The sequence below is a fragment of the Manis javanica genome, chromosome 1 (assembly GCF_040802235.1).
Source record: "Manis javanica isolate MJ-LG chromosome 1, MJ_LKY, whole genome shotgun sequence".
Classification (NCBI taxonomy): domain Eukaryota; kingdom Metazoa; phylum Chordata; class Mammalia; order Pholidota; family Manidae; genus Manis; species Manis javanica.
This window is the reverse complement of record NC_133156.1, coordinates 155,088,976-155,109,840: the sequence shown is the minus strand read 5'-3', so window position 1 is coordinate 155,109,840 and position 20,865 is coordinate 155,088,976. Positions and strand designations below refer to the sequence as shown.

The 20,865-nt window shown below is 48.1% G+C and overlaps 1 protein-coding gene across 8 annotated transcripts in view; it reads right to left on the bottom strand.

The window, feature by feature from the left end:
* The window catches only part of UXS1 (UDP-glucuronate decarboxylase 1), a 128,822-nt gene that overhangs the window by 4,730 nt on the left and 103,227 nt on the right, over window positions 1-20,865 (bottom strand). For 7 of the 8 annotated variants that reach the window (XM_073238843.1, XM_037015544.2, XM_037015545.2 and 4 more), the window contains exons 10-13: window positions 12,780-12,899; window positions 6,910-6,953; window positions 3,326-3,386; window positions 789-846 (exon numbers count right to left, since the gene is read on the bottom strand). In XM_073238843.1, coding sequence (XP_073094944.1) covers window positions 789-846; window positions 3,326-3,386; window positions 6,910-6,953; window positions 12,780-12,899 — 283 coding nt within the window. The remainder of the gene's footprint in view (window positions 1-788; window positions 847-3,325; window positions 3,387-6,909; window positions 6,954-12,779; window positions 12,900-20,865) is intronic. The other variant, XM_073238841.1, reaches the window with a different exon arrangement.

Sequence of the window (20,865 nt, the reverse complement as noted above, 5' to 3'; positions counted from 1 at the left end):
GTAAGAACCCCTTGGCGGATGACAGCTCATGCCAGGAAGGCCAACCCTGAGGAATCAATCCAACTAGGTGTCAGGTGTGGACAGGCCCTTCAGAACATCCCATATTATACCCACCCCAGTCTAGCCGAAGACACTCCAATCTGGCTGTGCTTGACTCCAATTGTTTGATCAAGCCTGGAAAACTCCCCTTCCCCAAGAGCCAGACTTCCCAGAGCTCTAGTAAGCCTGCTGATGTGGCAGAGGGCTCACCCAGTGTACATCTGCAACCCAAGGTGGGCTGAAAACACACACTTCGTATGGCTTAAGAGTGCACCCTGGGCTGGGGCTACTCAGAGGGTCTACACTGCCACCACTATTTTAGAGCCAGGTTGGCCAGAACTGTAAAAGGAAGCGAAACCTTGTCAACAGATTCCAGCAGCAACCTTCAAGTCGGAGATGCTCACTCTTGCTCTCCGAAATTTTATGCTCACCATCGCCGGTGTTTGGAATCAGACAATTAGCGCCTGTGCAGAACGATCTACCACAATCACATCTCAGGCCCTGGAACAAACCTGTCCTTCCCATTCCACACCCGTGAACAAAACCAATTCCCTTTCTCACACCCTTCATCTTTACCTTTCCACTCTTAACTAAAGAATCAGAAAACAATGAAGTGTTCCTGATAGAGTTCTGTTTGTTATCCAATTCAATTGACTTGTATGAATTATACATTGCTAAGTCAAGATTTTATTAACTGAGAAGTAAAGTAGACAGTCGGTTTTACACAGGAAGGCATTTGTTCTACTTACCGACAAGGTTTTTAATTAACTGAGCAAATTCTAGGATCGTGTGTTCTTCTGGGTTCCCCTAAGGAAGAAATGGTTTCTTGTTATAAGAGTGTTTGCAATAGCAAACATCCCCACCACCTGAACCATGTCTTCAAAGATGGTCACAGGCTAACTCTGGCAACTCAGAAATTCACCAGACTCCTGCCGACTCATGTCTCATCAAGGCACTTACCTGATCAAGATGATTATTCAACTTGGCAAGGTGCTAAATGGTATCTGTCTTCACCTTTGTCCTCCACAAACTAACCATCTGTTGACAAGAACACGCTTCATACATACTTAGACAAGTGTACCTAATGTAGACACACACTCCCTAGAGGGGTTACCAGGACAGTCTCCACATCTAACCCTACTCTAACTGCAGTATCCTTTACATGTATGTTTGATTCTACAAAATTAGCTCTCCTAAGACCATCTATTTCCCTACGGGTGCACTGTGTTAACAAGTGAAGGATTGCAAACTCGTATGCGAAAGCTGTCACAGAAATGAAATAGACCCAGATGAGAGCTCTGGACAAGCCAAGGGGAAAGACTCAGGTGGTTTATAACACAAGCCCACTTTATGGCCACCTTTAAGGAAAATTGTTTTCTCCTTCTGTCTTTGCATCACATACCACAGAAGCCAGTGCCCCTCCCTTACCAGTTCTGCTGCCCCCACTTGTCACCTCCCCAACCCCCAACCATTATAAGACACCCCCATAAAGCTGGGCAATCCTATATCCTAACACTCTTCATTGCCAGTCTCCTAGTTTGGTCTGAAGCTAGAAGGTAGATGAGCTAGGAAGGAACTCTGGGCCTAAGTATGAGCAAAGAAAGGCCTGGCCACAAAGTGGAAGGAGGGACTGTAGAACACATCCTGTCTTTATCAGGGCCACTGGCAGACACACTCTTCAGGTTTTAGGAAAGACATGTTTCTACAAGAGATGGAAGGTCCCAAATGTCCCTGTGTAAAGGCCCTCCAGAGAGGAAAGAAGGAATATGTTACCTAAAGAAAAGAGTGTGATGACTGGAAAATCTCTGACGATATGCATATCCTTTTAAAAGGCATGTAGCAGAAACACGGGAGGATGGCATGGCCTTTACAAGCATCAGGTAGGTAAAAGCTCAAAAAAATCAGAGGCTCATAAGACACATCTTATTCTGCTCTTAATTGCATGCTTCTTGAAAGCGCATAAAGGCAGCGCTGGCTGGTGGCTTGTAGCCACTGGTACCTATGAGTGGGTCAAAAGTTGCACATGGGAGTGACATCTCCAGGGCCCATTCTTTCCTATCTTAGGAAAGACCCTGACTTAGTTCTAGCAAGAACTCTCTCCCAACTCAGCAAAAATGGATGCTACGGAACAGGCTTAAGATAGATGATTACAAAGAAAAGTATAAGGAAAGGTTTCTATGTGGAGTGATTTGAAGCAATAAGCAGGTATGGCTGCACCTGTGAACCTTGCTCCATCACAGGGAGTAGCAGAGGTGCTTTGGGAGAAGCACCTGAAAGAGATCCCAGGCTCTGTCCAGCATTAGACAGTACCTAGCATTAGGTTCTGTCCAGCGGCTCTCAGATGGGCTAAGGGACTCTTGTGCCAGATGCCACTGACAGAAGCAGGACATCCTGAATGAGGGACAGTCTATACCAGAGACCTCAGATTTTAAGTGAGATAGAATGAAGCCACTCAGAAGACAGTGACTGGAAGGGTAAGGGCCCCAGTGGCCAGAAGGTAAAGGCCCCAGTGACCAGAAGGGTAAGGGCCCCAGTGGCCAGAAGGTAAAGGCCCCAGTGACCGGAAGGGTAAGGGCCCCAGAGACGATAAGGGTAAGGACCCCAGAGAGGACCTGCGGGTACGACCCAGCCCTTGGAATCCTCAGGAAGCCAAGGCAGAGGCACCGGACTAGTTCTGGATGGGCCCCCTACCCCATACAGCGAAGGCAGGGCAGTGGCTGGATACGCAGAGAATGAGATTCTCATTCTAAATAGAAGGAGAAAGAGAAGCATGTTCACCAGCACTATTGTGCTCAGGCCTGGATAAGAGGCCCGGCCAGGCAGCCACACAATCCCTCTAGCTCCGGAACCGCGGGAAGCAGCTGAGGTGGTCCGTGCAGCAAGCTGATTATAGACGTGCCTGGTAACTGGGAAATTCCTTAACCTCCATCTTCTAAGCCTCCTGTAACCAACTGTTACCAAGACTAGCTGTACATGAAGCGATAGAGAAAGGAATACACACAGAACAATGCCCACCTCCCACCAGAAGCCTTGCCAAGTTTTAAACCTAGGTCATCAGGTGGACAGAGCTGGTTTACCACACAGCTCATCCATGTCTTGCAGACATTTTACATCTTCATATGGTCTTACTTCATTTTATTTCATTGCTTTTTTCTCTAGGACCCAGCAAGCAACAACTGTGCCTGCCCTCAGTGTGCTGATGGTGAAGAGGGCACAGCCTGGTGCTTTCATGAAGGAATGCAGCTCTGCCCTGCTCTGGACAAAGTGGAAGGGGAGGGACACTCACCAGGTTGACTGGGCTGCTGACGTTGCTGTTCATGAGAGCCACGAGCCCATTCACCAGGTCACTGGAAAAGAAGGGAAGGCCGGTCAGGGGCTGCCCACGGAGGCACGTGGGTGCTTCTCAGACCCAAGCTGCCTCCCGCGGAAAAGCAAAACCCGAATGGAAAACTGTATGTCAAAACAAAATGCTGCAAATAAGGGGGTGTGGAGGATGCTGGAGTTCTCATGGGTGAGATGGCGTCTGGGATTTGCTTTCAGTGGGTGGGAGCACACACGCGGCGGAACGGGATGGAAGCTAGTGGTGGGGTTGAGGTCTCTACTTTGCTATCTTCCTGCAACCTTTCAGCAGTTAATAATTAAAACAGGCACACACCCAAAAAAGATGGAGTTTATAAGATTTCTGATGAAAGTCCATGTTGGATGTGAACCCAGGTAGTTGGCCCAGATGAAGAAGCAGATGGTTTAAAAAAAAGAAAACAAGACCCATGGAAATGAAAGCACTCCAGTATGTAATTCCCATACTGGCAAATCACAGAGAAAGCAGACAGCACTGAGTGGTCGAAGTTGGAACACTGTCCCTTCTCCTCAACCTTCGAGTCCCCACCCGCCCACGATGCCTCGTATGAAACAGTCAGGATATCTGGATGTTTCAAATGGTGCGTGATTGACTGGGCCATGAAGGTGACGGTAAGTAAGCAAATTTTCGCTTACCAAAGTTTGGTTCTTATTTTCAGAAGCTTTAAAGTGTGGCTCTGTTAAAAAAAAGTTACTTCGTAAAAATGACACCTCACTGCTGCATACAAGCACTTTGTTCTATCTGCTGTACTTCCTGGAAGACTTTTAAAGTTCTGTTCTGATCCAAATGAAATCTGTTTTGAAACTTTCCCTCCTCCTCCTCCATCATTACCAGCAAGGAGCAGGTTACTATGGTAATAAGTTATGAAAGAAAACCTTCGTTTTTGCTCTTTTTCATTGAAAACAAATTTTTTTGGCAGGGTATTTAGTAAACTGTTTTCTGGGTTATTGTTTACAGCAAATGGGTACTGTATATGAACATGCCTACAGTCTGTCTATTCTCAAAGATCAAGCACAAATGCCAATAACGCTGACTTTGGATGTTTTCTCTTTTCTAGAAACTGGCAAAAAGTCACTTCATCACTATGGCAGTATGATGACATCACAACACGTTCTTACGGCACACGTCTCTGGATGTTTGTAAAAAGACATTAAAAGCTGCCATTCAGTAGCATCCACAATTGTTTCTAATACTGAAAGGAGGGGTTGGGGGCAGGCCCATATTAAGCTAGAAGACAACGGACTCTTAAGCAGTCATCCTCATCGTGAGGGCACGATCTTTTATATAACTGGCAACTTTTAAGGTCAGAATTGCACAGATCACACTCTTTCACCCTGAAGCTCTTTAAAAGTGTCATTTTGACAAAGTGACTTTTTAAAAAATACATAGCATGCCTTTGTTATGTGGATGAGGACATAACCTGACCATGAGAGGGTCAAACACAGTCATGCCAAGATGTCAATGCATATGATCACCTCAATCTCAGAAACCGTGAAATGCTGCTTCATGGTAATTGTGGATTTTGGAAGCAGTTAATGTAGTAACTACAGATTCAGACATTGTGCATTTTTAACTATGAAGTGAAATAGTCTCAGTTTCTAAAAAATATAGCATTTAAAAATACTAAATCTTTGGTAACTATTATCAGCTGGGTCTTGAATAACCAAGGTGGATGTCAGGAAAACCCTTTACTCGAGTTTGGTAAAGTTACGGAAGTCCTGTTACCTCACACCCCACTAGACTGGACAGAGTATCATCAGAGCACGGAAGAAACGACAAACCAGCATTATGAAGAGAGGGTTTCCTGAAACGGTTACCAACATTTCTAGTAAAACCACTGAGTTCTTTCTCTTTCCAAGCTGTCTATTGCCTCTGAGACAATCATATGTGTAGACCATGCCCCTCGCACGGGCCAGGCAGTGTGAGCACATCCTGCCCGAGCTGGGGTGCATGCAGCATGTACATCGCTGAATTCTTAAAACATGGTAATTCTAGCAAGAGAAGAGTCTGAGGCTATTCTAAATGACTTTTGTATCTGACACCATTGAAATAAGGAGGACAGGAACAGTGGGTTCTTATCTCCCTTTGCCTGCAGTCTCACAAATACTTCATGGGGTGTTTCAGCTGGAGGAGTCTGGGGCGTCTGGTGAGTTGGTTCATGGAAATTCAATATGTTCAGGGAAATTCTGAGGACTGCAAGACTCTTTAAGAAAGTGCACAGATGGGGTGGGTGAGGGTGGGCTGAAAACCTGTTACCGTAAAAAGACGGTACTCAATACACTTACGTCCCACTAGTGTGGCCCCCACAGAGAATGCACCATGGTTCCTGGGTTAAAAGTGCTTTGAATTGAAAATAATCCTAGAGGAGTGGCAGCTGCTCTTTCCTGGTTAAATTCCTTTATAGAATAGTTGGGGACCAAAATGGTCCAGTCATACTATTATTATATTCCCAGGCATTTTGCCCTGCTTGGCAAGATACTAATGAGTGGGAAGAAAAAAACACTGACTGTTATAAATGTTTATTCATAGCTTTCTTTTGCACTAAATGTGAAAATTCACAAACACTTTCAGGGAAAAAATCTACAGTGGTTGTTTGTATTTATTGATATTTATAACTTTTTTACTAGCAGCTCTATTTCTCAAAGAGATGTCCATCCAAGATTCTCACAGAATCATACAGAAGTCTGTGTAGTTGCTCAGGCTCAAGGTAGGGCAGGGGGACTTCCCAGACCTGCACCCCCAACAGCACCTCTGGGAGGGCCTCATGGCACTAGGAATAGCATTTTTGGATTGACAGGTATTCCAGGATATTCACACTGAAAATGGAAAATACGTGGCACCAAAATGTAGAACTGGGTTTTATAATGATTTGACACCAAAAAATGAAACAGAATTTACTGTAACTTTATCTTGGGGCAAATACTTTGGTATGCGTAACTATGTATATGGCTATTCTTCTCTCAGAACCCAAACTGCATTTTAAAATTAGTCACCAATTGAACTGACCAACGAAAGACAAGATTTCTGAAGATTACCAAGAAAATAAATATTATCATGTGAGACTATTCAACAAAGTTCATAAATACATTTTTATCTGCATTTAGTTTCAGCACAAAATTGGACAGCTTTAGGGTACTCTCTCTTATCTTCCTCCCAGAAACCTCATCCACCTAGGGTATGATTTTGGAAGGGGCAGGCTAGGTGGATGACGTAAGGCATCTCAGACTGGCGGAGCCGGGACCAATTCACTCTCAAAGCTGGGCAAATTCACCTATAAAACACTAGGTGGCAGTAAAAGATCAGCATGAGTCATAAAAGTCAGATGTGTAAAATTTTAACTTTCAAACGGAGAACTGCAAGAGCTTCGCCATCTGAAAATTAAAATTAACTTTAAAAACTGACCTATAACCACAATGTTAGAGTCCTGAAAATAAAGTATGAAACAGACCGAGACTGTTGGGTCTGCACCACATCCGCTAGGACCCAGGTGTGCAACGGCCCCACTGCCTTACCTGACATACTGGAACGCCCTCGTCTGCGACCCGGATCCGTAAACCTAGGAGGACACCAACAGTTAGGGCCCCCAAGGAAACCACGCTGGAAAACAGGATTCCTTAAAACTCCAGGGACGCAGACTGACCTCAAAACTGATGCTAAAGGGACTGTGATGCCACGACCCACATTTCGTACATCATAATTATGCCCTGACCGTGTGAAGGTGCAGAAATGCCTAAGGTGTGCATGCGTGCACGCACAAGGTTCTCCTGAAGAGATGGAGTCCAAGGGAGTCAGCTTCTATTAGTCTCTTGTTGTGCCAGGTGCTGGGGCCTGGATCTCAGGTCCAGCAGGGTGACAGGCCCACATCCAAGCAGTCAGCAACATGCCCAACGTGGGCCCTCCACCCTGACTGTCCACAGAACAGCTGGGCACCCAGGGAAGACTAGTCTACAGAATCTCGGGATGAGGCGGGCACCTCAATTTTTACAGCTAGTTCCCTGGGTGATTCAAACGTGTGGCTGAGTGTGAGAACCCGGAGATCCTGGATAAGAGACCGAGGTGGCAAGAGGCAGGAAAGGTTGCCTCAGGCTCCTGTGCCTACTTGTGCATGTTTCCACGGCTCCACCTGCGTTCCACCCACTACAAATTCCCTCATCTACTCCTCACCTGGCCAAGTGTGACTCATTTCTCAGGAGCAGCCCAGATGCCCCTCCTTGTGACATCTCCTCCGGCTCATCCCCCAATGAAAGAACCAAGGGCTCTGCCCTTTGTGCCCAGCGATCCTCCCCAGCTTCCTCCCTGGGACAGGAATGGCATCTGACTCATTTCTGCCCTACTGCAGCCCAGCACAAAGCAAGCATTCCGTGAACATGTGCTGATCCGTAACCTTGAGAGTTCTGCAGTTTACACACTTAATGAGAATGCAAAGATGCAAACAGAGACTCTCTGACAGACCCCTTAGCCCTATAGACAATGAAATGTCAAAGCCAAGGAGGTTTTTTTGTTGTTTGCTTGCTGCGGTGGAAGGCGGCAGATGGGAGGAGGGACTGCTTTCTGCAACACTCAGATTTCCAGGGCCGATTATACCAGCACCACCTCCCCCAGTCACCTGACACCAAGTGGGGCCAGAGACCAACAGCTGTGCAGCAGAGATCAGCCCCACTGGCCTTCCTTCCCAGGGCTCAGCTCCCCCAGTCAGGAGGCAGAGAAAGGTGAAGAGAAGGTAGGGAAGCCTGCCGCACACGCCCACCCCCCCACCTTTTTTAAGAGCAGGTTGAAAAGGCTGCTTTTGTTAATATCCTGGAAGCAGTGACACCTGCCAATGTCTAGGTTCATCTGACCTACCCACCCACTTTGGTGCAGGGCCTCAGTGAGAAGACACTGGGTCACTGATCTGGGAGGCTGCTGTCTGTGCGCTGTGTAACTAGGGCAGTGAATCTCAGAAAGGAAAACCGGGGGAGACACGGTGGGACTCAGACGCAGGCCTGCCCTTCCCTGGAGGTTCTGTTGGAACCAGTTCTCTGGCCTCACTGACCCATACAATACACTTGGGTGAGTCAGAAAGGAGGTGACAGACCTGGGTAAGTTGAAGAGGGTCCGTCCACTACAGCACTGCCAGTCTGTCAGGCTGGAGACACTCCCTGCACCTAGCAGCCCGCTAGTAGGTTTAAAAACACTTGTATTGTTGTTTTTACAACCTTATTTTAGAAGCTCAGAGCGCTGGAGTGATCTGCATCCAGCTGAGTAAAATCTATCCTGGCCCCAAGTTCAGGATTCTTCCTACCCCAGTGCATCAATAGCTTCCAACTGCCTGTGGTTTCAGGTATAAACTATCACTTGAAAGTGGGCACTGGGCCACGGTCCCAACCTCATGGAAATGTGAGCATCAAATTTAGGCAAGACCCTGGTCACAGCCGAGGTGCACACAAACCTCTGCCTGCTTCCTCAGCCACCCCCTGCCCACTCTGACTGCAGTCAGTGGGGCAGCAGGTGTGCTGCTGGGCTCCAGCCATGCCACGGAAAGCCCACTGTGCTGGCAGTGGCAAAGGCCTTCTGCACGTCTGGCTGAAGGCTGGGTCTCCAGTCAGATCACCCCTTGGGCTGTGATGAACCACCATACACCGTTTCACAGAGCTTGGCCCACAATAGTATGAGCAGAGGCACTGCTTTGTCTCACCCAGACATGCTGGAAGGAACGCGACTCAGGGCACCATGTAGTGGACATGGTAAAGGGGGCCCCCAGGGTGAGGGTTCCCAAGAACCACACCAAATGCCATCTCAAGAAAAGGAACAATGGAATTATGATGGAGATGCTCAGTAGCTCAAATGACACATAGTCCCAAAGAAAGGTTTAGAGCTACAGAATGGGGTCCCAAAAAGCTCCTGAAGATTGAAGTAACCTGTCTATGCTGTGCCTAGCTCGAAGTTTCCTCCAAGAGGGGGCAGTCCCAGCCAAGAGGCCAGGCTGTCTTCAGGCACACCTCCCCACCTGACACCTGACCCTGTGGCCACAGGCTTGGGTGCCCAGAGCTTGGCCTGCTCCCTGCAGGGCCCATTACTGTGCCCTTTGCAGGTCCCTGCGCAGGTGCCCCTTCCACCATGGTTCCACTTGATATCCATGTGGACCTGGCCTTGGGGGAAAGTCCCTATACCCAGGCAGGGATGTGTGGAGCCTGGGGACACCCAGTCTAACTCCACTGGTCCTGTCAGTGATGCAGCCTTAAAGAGGCGCTCCAGCCTGTGTTTGCTGACATGCAATGTGAGCAGTGCCCCTGGACCCTTTCTCCCTGGAGTCCTTATAAAGGCCAGAGGCCTGTTGGATTTAAGTTTCTATACTATACCATGCCCATCACATCTGGACTTTGGTCTAAATCAGCCTCCCTATATAATCCACAAAGCATTTTGCAATACAAGGACTTAGAATTACTATAATACTGAACTCTGTGTGTGCTCAATGTGACAAAGGGGGTTGTGTGTGAGAGAGGTGCTGTGCCACCCCACTACTCATCAAACATGTTGCCCCGGCCCCTGTGCACTTCCCTCCCACGGCAAGGACCAGCAGGACCAGCAGGGCGAGACCACATCTCCTTTACAAACCTGGTACCAGGCAGAAGCATGAGCACATGATGCAGGTAATGGAGACAACTGTGAATGTCTGAATGGCCCCCCAAAGCTGTCCTGTTTCCTCTAAGAGAAGACACCCTGACCTAGAGTAGCTTTGCATCATTTCAGACAATGGGAGAGACACAAGAGGATTCAGGTCCCTACTGAGGCCTGGGTAACTGCAGGTAATGCGGTGTGGTGATCAGGAACACCAAGACAGGGAGGCCGGCCCATGCTCGGCACGGGGAGCCTGCCCAGGCAGCAAGGCAGCACCCCCACTGCTCTGCCCTGGGGCCCAAGATGCTGATTCGTCTCTTCACGAATGAAGACCCAAAGCTAGGAAACACTATGATGCCACATTGTTGCTAGGAAGGGCAAATAAAATGCCGAGTTTGGACTGGTCTTAGAAGTACAGTTTCTCTAAAATCTGGAAAAACAGCAAGGCTTTTTAAATGATACAGACCCAGATTGAAACTCCAATTCTTCCACATCCAGGCTATCCTGGAAAAATTCATCTCAATAAAGTTGTTTACTCTGCAAATTAGAATAAATCACAGTCAGGTGTCTAAACATCATTAAACCCTATTGTGAATGGGTGCATTCACCCTGGATTGCAAAATAGTCTCTTCAAAGTAAACTGAATCAGCTAGTTCCACCTGAACCACACTCACCTATTTCCTAAACGTTCAAAATTGGACACGATATTGTCTGAGCTGATGGGACTCAACTTAGACCAGAGCCTCTGTGTGTGACTTACAGAACTCAGCAGCACACTCCCTGAGGCAGCCCAGCCGGCACCTGCCGCCACAGTGTATGAAGACACTGAGCACAGCTGAAGAGTGAGGTCTCCAGAGATAACGGGACAAAGGGCTTCAGAACAAAGCAGCTGGAACACTAGTGGTTACATTAATCTGGTTTGGAAACAGGAAGACAAGATCTTGAGCTGTTTCCAACTGCCACTGAGGAGGTCTTAAGTCTTAGAAACAACTGGTTGGCAACACAGCAGAAAAGGAAAAAAGTAGATGTGCTTCCTTCTTCTTCCCTAGGAAACAGAGTTCCCAAGGACGGGCTGGATCAGAGCCATGATGCATGAACCCCCACCTCCGAGACCTCTCCATGGGGCCACCCAACAGAAGCGAGAAAAGCCATCTCAACTGGGCAGAAAGGGACGAAAAGTTGGCGACTTCATCAAACCCCTGAAGGGAAATAGATCACTGTGACAAGATGAAAAATAGACATTCTGAAAAGCCTCCCTGGGGCCTGCCTCCTGCCACCAGAGGCGTCTAGAGAAGACTAAGCCTGTCCTGTCCCAGACTAACTGCAGCCCTGTGGGCACCAGCCACTTTTCTCCTCCTGTTCTGGGCACAGACACCCTCAAGGCGTGGAGACAGCACATGAGTTATGACGCCTGCCCATAATAGGTGCCTTTTTGGGGCAGGCTGGGGACTTGCTCTCCCACCTGACACTTGGAGCCCTGCTGCTGCCCGGGAGGTAATAGATTAAGGAGCTGTCTCAGAGGCTTCTCACTCTACAGAGAGTGGCTCTGATCTGGTGATGCAGCCACCGAGAGGAGGGCAGAGTGCACCAGGGGCATTCCTGGGGGTGGGGACGTCCCAGCAGAGCAGCTGGGCTGAGGCCCATGAAGGAACCCCGGGAGCCCGTGAGGCAGGCAGATGGGCATGTGGAAGGAGGGCAGGCTCACCATGGAGCACTGTCCCTGCTGGCTTTTAGGAGGAGTCCCTAGGCACCTGTGCCCGCCGCAAGGGAAAGCAGCCACTAGAAACCAAACCTTCAATTTGACCAGCATTTCTGGAGTGGAGGGAGACACAGCCATGATTGAAACAAAGTTCCTGATTTCAAAGTTTACACTCCCAAGGGCATTGGAAACTGGGAAAATGATGCTTCTGTTGATGGTAAGTGCAGAAAGCAGAAGCCTGGTTCAGAGGGGCAGAGTGATGGGCGGGTCCTCTATTTACAGCCCCCCAGCTGAGAAGCCATCCCACATAATTTTCAGAGCAACAGAACACTGACCTACTCTGCATACCCACTATGCACTAAGCTTGAAAGGGCCACAGAAACCACCGCTTGGAAGAGCAAAGAAGCAGAGGAGGAGGGTTGGTGGAGCAATGAGAAAGGTAGGAGGAAAGAGAAGCAGGCAGAGGAGGAAGGGGAGGCTTTGTGGATTCTGCAAAACTGAAGAAAACAAACTGACTGTCACCACTGAACTCCTTGAGGGAGGCCAAGGGTGTCCCCCCAGGGGGGGCAAAGGGGGTGGTGGAGACGGGTGTGGAGTGGGCAGGCCACCCTGAGGGCCGGTCTCACCCACACTACTCACTAGAACCACTGACCGCAGGCCACCAGATGGCCGCCAGGCTCCAGAAGCCTACCAGGTAGAGAGTGACGGGCAGAGGGCTTGCTTCCGAGCATCTCTAGGAAAACTGCCAAGACCTGCCTGGGACACATTACTCTACTCAACCATCTGAGGGCCCTGAGTACAAATACACCCTGGCAACAGCCAGCAGGGCCCCAAAGTGTCCAGGTCTCTGCAGGCAGGCAGAGTGGATGGAGCCTGCAGCCCCCACTAGGCTGTCTGTGGGCTTGGAGAGCAGGGTGAGCTGGCTGATGTCCAGAACCACTGCCCTCTGGACTCGGGCCATGTGATCCCCTCGTCACTGAGGGCAGCAGGGAGATACCTAACTCAGGGAAACCCCTGAATGAAGACACATGGCCGTCCCTGGGCAGACTACATCTACATTCTTGGGCGCACAGAGCCTGCACCTACCGTGAGTGGCTCCCCCTGCAGAGCCTGCAGGATGAAGTTGCTGACGACCCGCCCATCATTCATGTGCATGCGGGGCCCAAAGGTGTTGAAAATCCTTGCCACTCGCACTTCCACACCTTCCTGGAACAGAGACAAGAGGAGTGAGCGGACCCCAGAGTCAGCAACCCTGCCTCCATGTCTCCACTACCCTGCACATGAAGCACATCACAAAACACGTTTCATTACAAAGTCACGGTGGCTTTTCTCTGATTGCATGATGTGTTCACTGCACACCAATCTGGAGACTACACAAACTCAGTACCAAGCTCGAATGGGTCCCAGATCTCATCACCAAAAGTCCACCAGCCTTCACATACTGGGAGAAAACCCGAGAGCCAATTAAACTGTCCAGGGGAGAAGAAAGGTATTTATATTTTTTTCCCAGTAATTAAATAATCTACTTTCCCAAAGAGGACCATGCTATGCATACTCTTTTATCTTTATCACGTAATATTTTGTGCAAGTTTATCACTCAATATAGATTTAAATGTCAATGAATGTATAATAGCTGTTTTGAAGGAAGCAAGAGAGTATTTTATCTTGGGGAAGGAGAGACACACGTCCTCCTTAAGGAGCTACATTATACTTACACCCCCAGGCTACTCTGCTGAATATCTAATCTGTTTCAGTGAAAACTCATGACAACTAGCACCCACAGTGGTTAGAGGTCAGCAGCCAGGAAAGATACGTAAGGACACCGAGAGCAGCTATCATGACATGCTGCAACATTCACTCCTCCTATGCTTCTTTAAATGTTTCTATTTCTATTACAACAACATATGTTACTTTTATATAATCAGGAAGAGTGTATTTTCAAATATGTAATTCTCCAAACCATCTTGCTTAATTATTAATTTCACAGACTGCTCTCTCATGGATAAAAAAGCTGAATGTTTTTATCACATACTCTGAACTAGTACTTTCAACAGTGTATGTGTTTCCACTTTGCTTGGTCCATTAGATTACAGATGTGTATTTTCTGGGCATCGGAGGGCGGGTAGGACGGAGGCCTGAGGACCCGGGGCTCATGTGCCTTCTAGCTCCACAGCTTCCTAACCCAGGCCTGCCCCCCTATCTTCTCCGGCCACAGTAAAATCAGGACACGAATAGCATGACCTTACAGGGCCTTATATTCAGCCAGTTCCTGCAGCATCCCTTGCATGAGCCCAGCAGCGATAAGCTTTAGTCACTAGTATCACCACTACTGGTCCAAACTGTTCTTTTCTAGTTCTACCATCTCAGCTCTGGCGGAGGAGGGAATCCGGTGGACCCTGTAGTTGAATAGGTCTTATTTAGCATGGAATTTCCCCACCAGTATAGTAAGTGCAGGGGATGAGCTGCAGGGCTCCAGGGGCCCATGTCAGGCTTCCCAGTAGCTGAAGCCACCTGACCAGGGAGACACCTGTGACCTTAGAAGCCTCATCTGTGTCCTCACTGTGCCAAGCAAACACAGGCAGTTTCTATGTGCACTGGGATACGAACTGGTTGGGAAGAAGCCAGAGTGCTGTTTTTGCTAACTCCTCCCAGCAACTCATAATGCTTTCACCTGAGAGATCCAGTTTCTCGGGACTACGACACGAGGTCCAGGAATAAATCAGCCCTTGTCTATTGAACTAAACAGAGAATACGGTGGGAGAGGGATATGGTGAGATGTTGATCTCAACAGAAAACTCTAAAGTATCCACCAGCATTTATTTGTAAAGATCAGGAAAGAGTCACCAGTGGATAAGGGATGAAAACTCAGCAAATTCACAATAGTCAAATCCATGTGCCCAACAGGGGAAGATCAACAGGATATGCAAGAGCTAAACAAATCAGATGCTTTTCTCCTGACCCTCCCTGTCTTCCAGAACAATGTTCCAGAAGAGAGCCTCACTGAAAGCTGGTTCTGCAGACATCACAGGTCTTCCTGATTTGATTTTCCCACTTGGAATGTAATCTTAGGTGATACAGGAGGTCTCTGGACAGGGGCAGCCCCCAAGAAGGTCGTGATGCTTTTCCAGGACCTCTAGCTCTCAAGTCCAGCTTATCCCAATAGTATTAGCTCCACATTAAGCCCACACTCCTCAAATGAAGTAAATGTAAACCCAAGGCTTGTTCAACTTGAGATGCTCTCCTCTCATGCACTAGCATCTTCTGGAGTCCATGTACCACTTCATCTCTTTCTAGGTAGCACCAGGACACAAAGGCCACCCCTGCTGGGCATGCACAGTCCATCAGCTACCTGACAGGCATCCCCTGCCACCCTGGGGGAGCCCAAGCAGGCAGCTAGACAATCAGTAGGTGCTGACAGGGCTGCTTCTGGAAGCCTGGTGGGTGCCCAACATGCACACCTTGGAGGAAGGTAAAATTACTCTCCATCCCAGACCTGAGGAGTGGGTCAGTGTACAACCCAGACCCAGAAGTGCCTGGTAAGCCACGACATCTCTTTTAAGGAAGCCCCCCTCTGAAGGACGAATGAGCAAACACACAACGCCTGACTCACATTCAACGCTCCTGCTGACAGAGGCCTGCTGACTCCCACACTTGTGCATCTGTGTTTCCACCAGGACATGTGTGCATGCACGCATGCATGTATACATACACATGTGCACAAGCCACTGATCCAGCAAAGGACCTGCTGAGTCCTTCTCAAGCATGGCAGGGTTTCACTTTGTTTGTGGTTCTGTCCCGTGTGGTGAACCACACATCAACCATACTTATGACTCCAAGCATCAAGACATTTTTATGAAGGACCAACCAGGACAACTGCAAGTGTGGCTCACATCAACATAACACCAGTGGACACTTGAGAGAGGATGATGCTGAGTGCCACACAGGCAATAGCACATGCGGGGCTTTGGTAACAGCTCTGGAAACAGTGAGCAGGCTGCAGTGACATACAACCCTGGATGGGCTGGCTGCATCGGAATGTCTCCTCCCTCCTTTCTGGCAGCCAAGGGGTGGGGGTGGGTAGGCAGGTCTGGGCTGATAGGCCAGTCATGAGCCAGGAGGTGTAAGGAAGGGACAGGTATTCCTCCCTCATGAAGTTTCTCCCAATGACAGACGTATCCCCAACAGGGATTAAATGGGCTCCCTCTCTAAAACTCCTTCTACAGGGGGATCATCCCGTGGAGAGTGTTGTCTCAAGCCACTGAACAGCACCGTATGATTACAATCAGTCTTTGCTAGTGGAAGGTGCCAGAGGATGGAAGCGAGAAGCGTTGCAGTGGGAGAGCGGGTGCCCACCAGGAGCTGTCACCCCTCCATGGTGCAGATAGCTTGTCTCAAGGAGGCACCCAGGGCACAGGCAGAGAACAGGACAGAGGTAACAGGAAGAGCTCACAGGTACGGCAGGTACAGCAGGCCCAATTCTGGATGCTTCTGTGGTCATCCTCAAGTCCTGAGAGGTGCACTTCCCCTAAAGTAATAGTCAGGAGACCCTGCAGGCTGAATCATGGGACTCCCCTATGGCCTCTCATAAATGCAGCCTCATGGGGTTTGCTCCTACCTGGGGATGCAAGCCAGGCCATTACAGAACCCAAAGCTCGCTTTGCTGAGCAGATTCTCAAAAGAGCCGAAAGCTTCCAGCTCACTCTCGGAGGTGGCAGAGAGAGAAGAACACACAAGGTCCAGGGCCAGTGCTATGTGTCACCTGGTCATCTCCCTCAGCAGCTCCGCTGCAGCCTTAACCATCAGTCCAGCCACTAGGCTGCGGGCTATGCCAGTGCTCACCACAAGGCCTGGAGGGAGCAAGTGTGCTCTGCAATCTCTAGGCGGGACAAGTGTGGCGTGGAGGTGCTCAGAAAGCAAGCAGCAGAGCCAGGAAACAAGGCTGACACTGGGCAGGGCCAGGCCATGGGTCTTGATGCCTAGAGGGTGAATCTTACCCCTCCAATATTTGACTTGTTAGATGCTTGCTGAAAAATCCTTTTTTTTGAACTAACTTATACCAACTACATACAGGCACTCCTTGGAAGTCCTGTGGGTTTGGTTCTAGACCACCGCAAAAAGTGAGTACCTCAATAAAGCAAGTCAAATGGACTTTCTGGTTCCCCCATTATGTTTACACAAGTCTATTAAGTGTACAATAGCATTATGTTTAAAAAAACTAATATGCAAACCTTACTTAAAAAATAGTTTATTGATAAAAAGTGCTCACCATCATCTGAGCTCTCAGCAAGCTGTACTCTTTTTGCTGATGGAGGGTCTTGCTTCAGTATTGATGGCTGCTGAAGGCTGGGGAGACTGGCAATTTCTTAAGATAAGACAATGAAGTTTGCTAACATTTACTGACTCTTCCTTTCACAGATGATTTCTCTGCAGCATGTGATGCTGTTTGATAGCATTTTACCCACAGAACTTCTTTCAAAATTGCAGTCAGTTCTCTCAAACACTGCCACTACTTTTTATCAACTAAGTTAGTTTATGAAATATTCTAAATCCTTGTTGCCATTTCAGTGACCTTCACAGCGTATTCACGCGGAGCAGATTCCATCTCAAGAAACCACTTTCTTTGCTCACCCATACGAAACAACTCCTCATTTGTGCAAGTTTGATCCTGAGATGCAGCCATTCAGTCCCATCTTCAGGCTCCACTTCTAAGTCTAGTTCTCTTGCTGTGTCCACCACATCTGCAGTGACTTCCTCCACTGAAACCAGGAGCCCCTCAAAGTCATCCCTGAGGGCTGGAACCAGCTTCTTCCAAACTCCTGTTAATGCTGACCCTGTGACCTCTGCCCATGCATCAGGAATGTTCTTAATGGCTCTAGAATGGTGACTCCTTTCCAGAAGGGCTTTGGCTTCAACTGACTTTGCCCAGAGCCACCAGAGGAATCACTGTGTATGGCAGCTATGGCCTTATGAAATCCTAAGACTTGAAAGTTGAAATGACTCCTTGATCCCTGGGCTGCAGAATGGATGCTGTGTGAGCAGGCATGAAAATGGCATCCATATCATTGTGCATCTCCACCACAGCTCTGCGGTGGCCAGGGGCACTGTCAATGAGCAGTGATTTGGAGTCTTTCTTCTGAGCAGTAGGGTCTCAACGGTGGGCTAAAAGTACTTACTAAGCCATGTTGTAAACAGACGTGCTGTCATCCAGGCTGTGCTGTTCCATTTATAGAGCACAGGGAGAGTAGGCTAAGTGTAATTCTTAAGGGACCTAAGATTTTTGGAATGGTCAATGAGCCCTGGCTTCAACTTTAAGCCACAAGCTGCATTATCCCCTAGCAAGAGAGTCAGCCTGTCCATAGAAGCTTTGAAGCCAGGCAGTGACTTCTCTCCAACTATGAAGATCCTAGGAAGCCTCTTCTTCCAACAGAAGGCTATTTCATATACATTGAAAATCTGCTGTTTAGTGTAGTCACCCTCATTAGTTATCCTGGCTAGATCTTCTGGATAAGTTACTCCAGGTTCTCCATCAGCACGTGCTGTTTCACCTATACTGTTAGATTATGGAAAGAGTTTCTTTGCTTCAAACTTTTCTTCTGCTGCTTCCTCCCCTCTCTTAGCCTTCACAGAACTGAAAGAGGTAGGACCTTACTCTGGCTTAGGCTTTGGCATAAGAGAATGTTTTGGCTGGTTTGATCTTCTATCCAGACCACTAAAAATTTTTCCCTATCAGCAATAAGGTTGTTCCACTTTCTTACCATCCATGTGGTCATGAGAGTAACACTTTTAATTTCCTTCAAGAACATTCTCTTTGCATTCATCACTTGGCTAACTGTTCGGTGCCAGAGGCCTAGTATTCAGCCTATCTTGGCTTCAGACACCCTTCCTCACTGAGCTGAATCATTTACAGCTTTGGATTTAAAGTGAGAGACATGTGACTTTCACTTGGACCCTTAGAGGCCATCATACTGTTATTAATTGGTCTAATTTCAATACTGTTGTCTCAGGGAGTAGGGAGGGCCAAGGAGAGGGGGAGGTCAGGGGGATGGCTGGTCACTGGAGCAGTCAGGACATGCACAACATTTGCTAAGTTCACTGTCTTACACGGGCATGGTTTGTGGCACCCCAAAACAAATTACCAAAGTAACATCAAAGATCACTGAAAACAGATCACCATAACAAATGTAGTGATAATGAAGAAGTTTGAAATATTGTAAGATTACCAAAACGTGACACAGACACAAAGCAAACTGTTGAAAAAACGGTGCTGAGACATGCTTGATGCAGGGCTGCCACAGCAGACCTTCGATCTTGTAAAAGGCACAATATTTGCAAAGCACAGTAAAGAAAGTGCGATAAAATGAGGTGTGCCTGTATTTGGTTTTTTGTACATCCTTGCAGCCACTGGACTAGATGATTTCTGAGTTTTCTTTCTTTCTGCTCTGCCAAACTAGTTTCATGAATGGTGGCTTGTATTACAGACCCAGCCCAGCAGGAGGGCCACAGACCCAGCGGATCAGATGCAGGTGGGGCCATGAGCTCAAACACACACCGGGCACTGACTGGAGCACGCTGGATGGGTCCCCACATTTGTAAAATCACCATGTCCAAGTGCACACAGAAGCTGCAACTGAACTCCTCTCTGACAGGTTCACAGGTTTCCCTGCTGTCCAAAAGTAGAGCGAGCGGCCTTATGAAATCTTTCATAAGCCAAAACTGCATAAAGTGAAGATGTAATTACCATTATACAGAAAATTTTTTGAGCCTTTTCAGATCAAAAACTAACCTCTCATAGGTTTTTCTAATATCTTAGGACACATCCTGCTAACAGATGCATGGAATCGATCGAGATAAAGCACAGATGCGCACAGACACAGTTCAGAGCTCTGGTGGGTGGGCGCCGAGAGGCTGTGTGCGGGTCCTGGGAAAGAGCTCGGTGGGGCCCCTCTTGCTGCCCTGGGTGTGCGCTGCCTCCAGGAAGGCTCACTATAAAATCAATGCTAAATGCTACTTTTATTTTTCACCATTTTTCATAAAATTGAAAATCCTCTTCAAATTTCTTTGGGTTCGAGAAAACAGGTACTAATGTAAGTCTTCTGTAAAAGCAAAGTGGTATGATGCAAACTTTCAAAAAGCAGGAAATAACTGTATTGATGCAAATGAGATGCCTTTGATTCCAACTTCCATCTCATTCTATCCCCTGGTAGAAAACCCGTGGGAGCTTCTCTTTATGTAAGGAACGTGTTCTGGAGTGTGGATGTGCAGTAGGTCTTTTGGGAAATCAAAGGCTATTTTGAATATGCCAGGATATTTCATTCACCAAAGAAACCTTTGGAATAGGGAAAATCTGTAGAAAGATTATTCATACCTCTAGTCAATCTTGGTTATATTCTCAATCCCCATACACTAGGTTCAACCAGAGTAAAATACATCCACATACCATATGCCGTCTTCATAATAAAATGAAGATGTATACCTCAGAGTATAAATAATTTATACTTCAGTGCCATTATGAGTAAAAAATAAGAATTTGAATTATTAAAATAATTAACTAAAAATGTGCCAAACGCATACTGTTTCACTGGTTCATCCTTTCCAGTCTTTGTGTTCACTTGTCTCCAGAGAGCATAAACTTTAACTCCTACGGCTCTGACTTCTCTTCTAAAAGTTGCTGTCTTGAAAGGCCAAACATTTAAATGATAAGCTACCATCATCACAGTGCAGCTCCTTGCGGGTTAACCTCCCTGCTCTGAGACGCCGCTGGTAACTCGAGAGCAAGCCCCGGGTGTCATAACATGCCTGCGCGGCCGTCCAGGAGCACCAGGGCCCTCAGCCTGGGCCTGCACTTTCTCTCACTCATCCAGGCCTCCTCACCAGGAGGGCCCACCAGAAGGGCAGCAGGGAGGGGGGAAGCATGCCCTGGAGGCAGGCAACCAGTCCTGCGTTCAAGCCCCACTTACAGACCAGGAAGTTGGAAACACTTTGGCAGCCCACTTTCCCATCTGTAAAACAGGCTCCCCACACACACCTCAGGAGTGAGATTAAACAAGACTGTGCTAGGGCTGCACTCACAGGCCAGCCCACCCCAGGCGCCACTGGCAGGTCATGCTCTTCGGTGACACCTGCTCTAGGCCTCTGAACAGCTGCCCGTCAGGGATGTCCTGGCACACCAGCA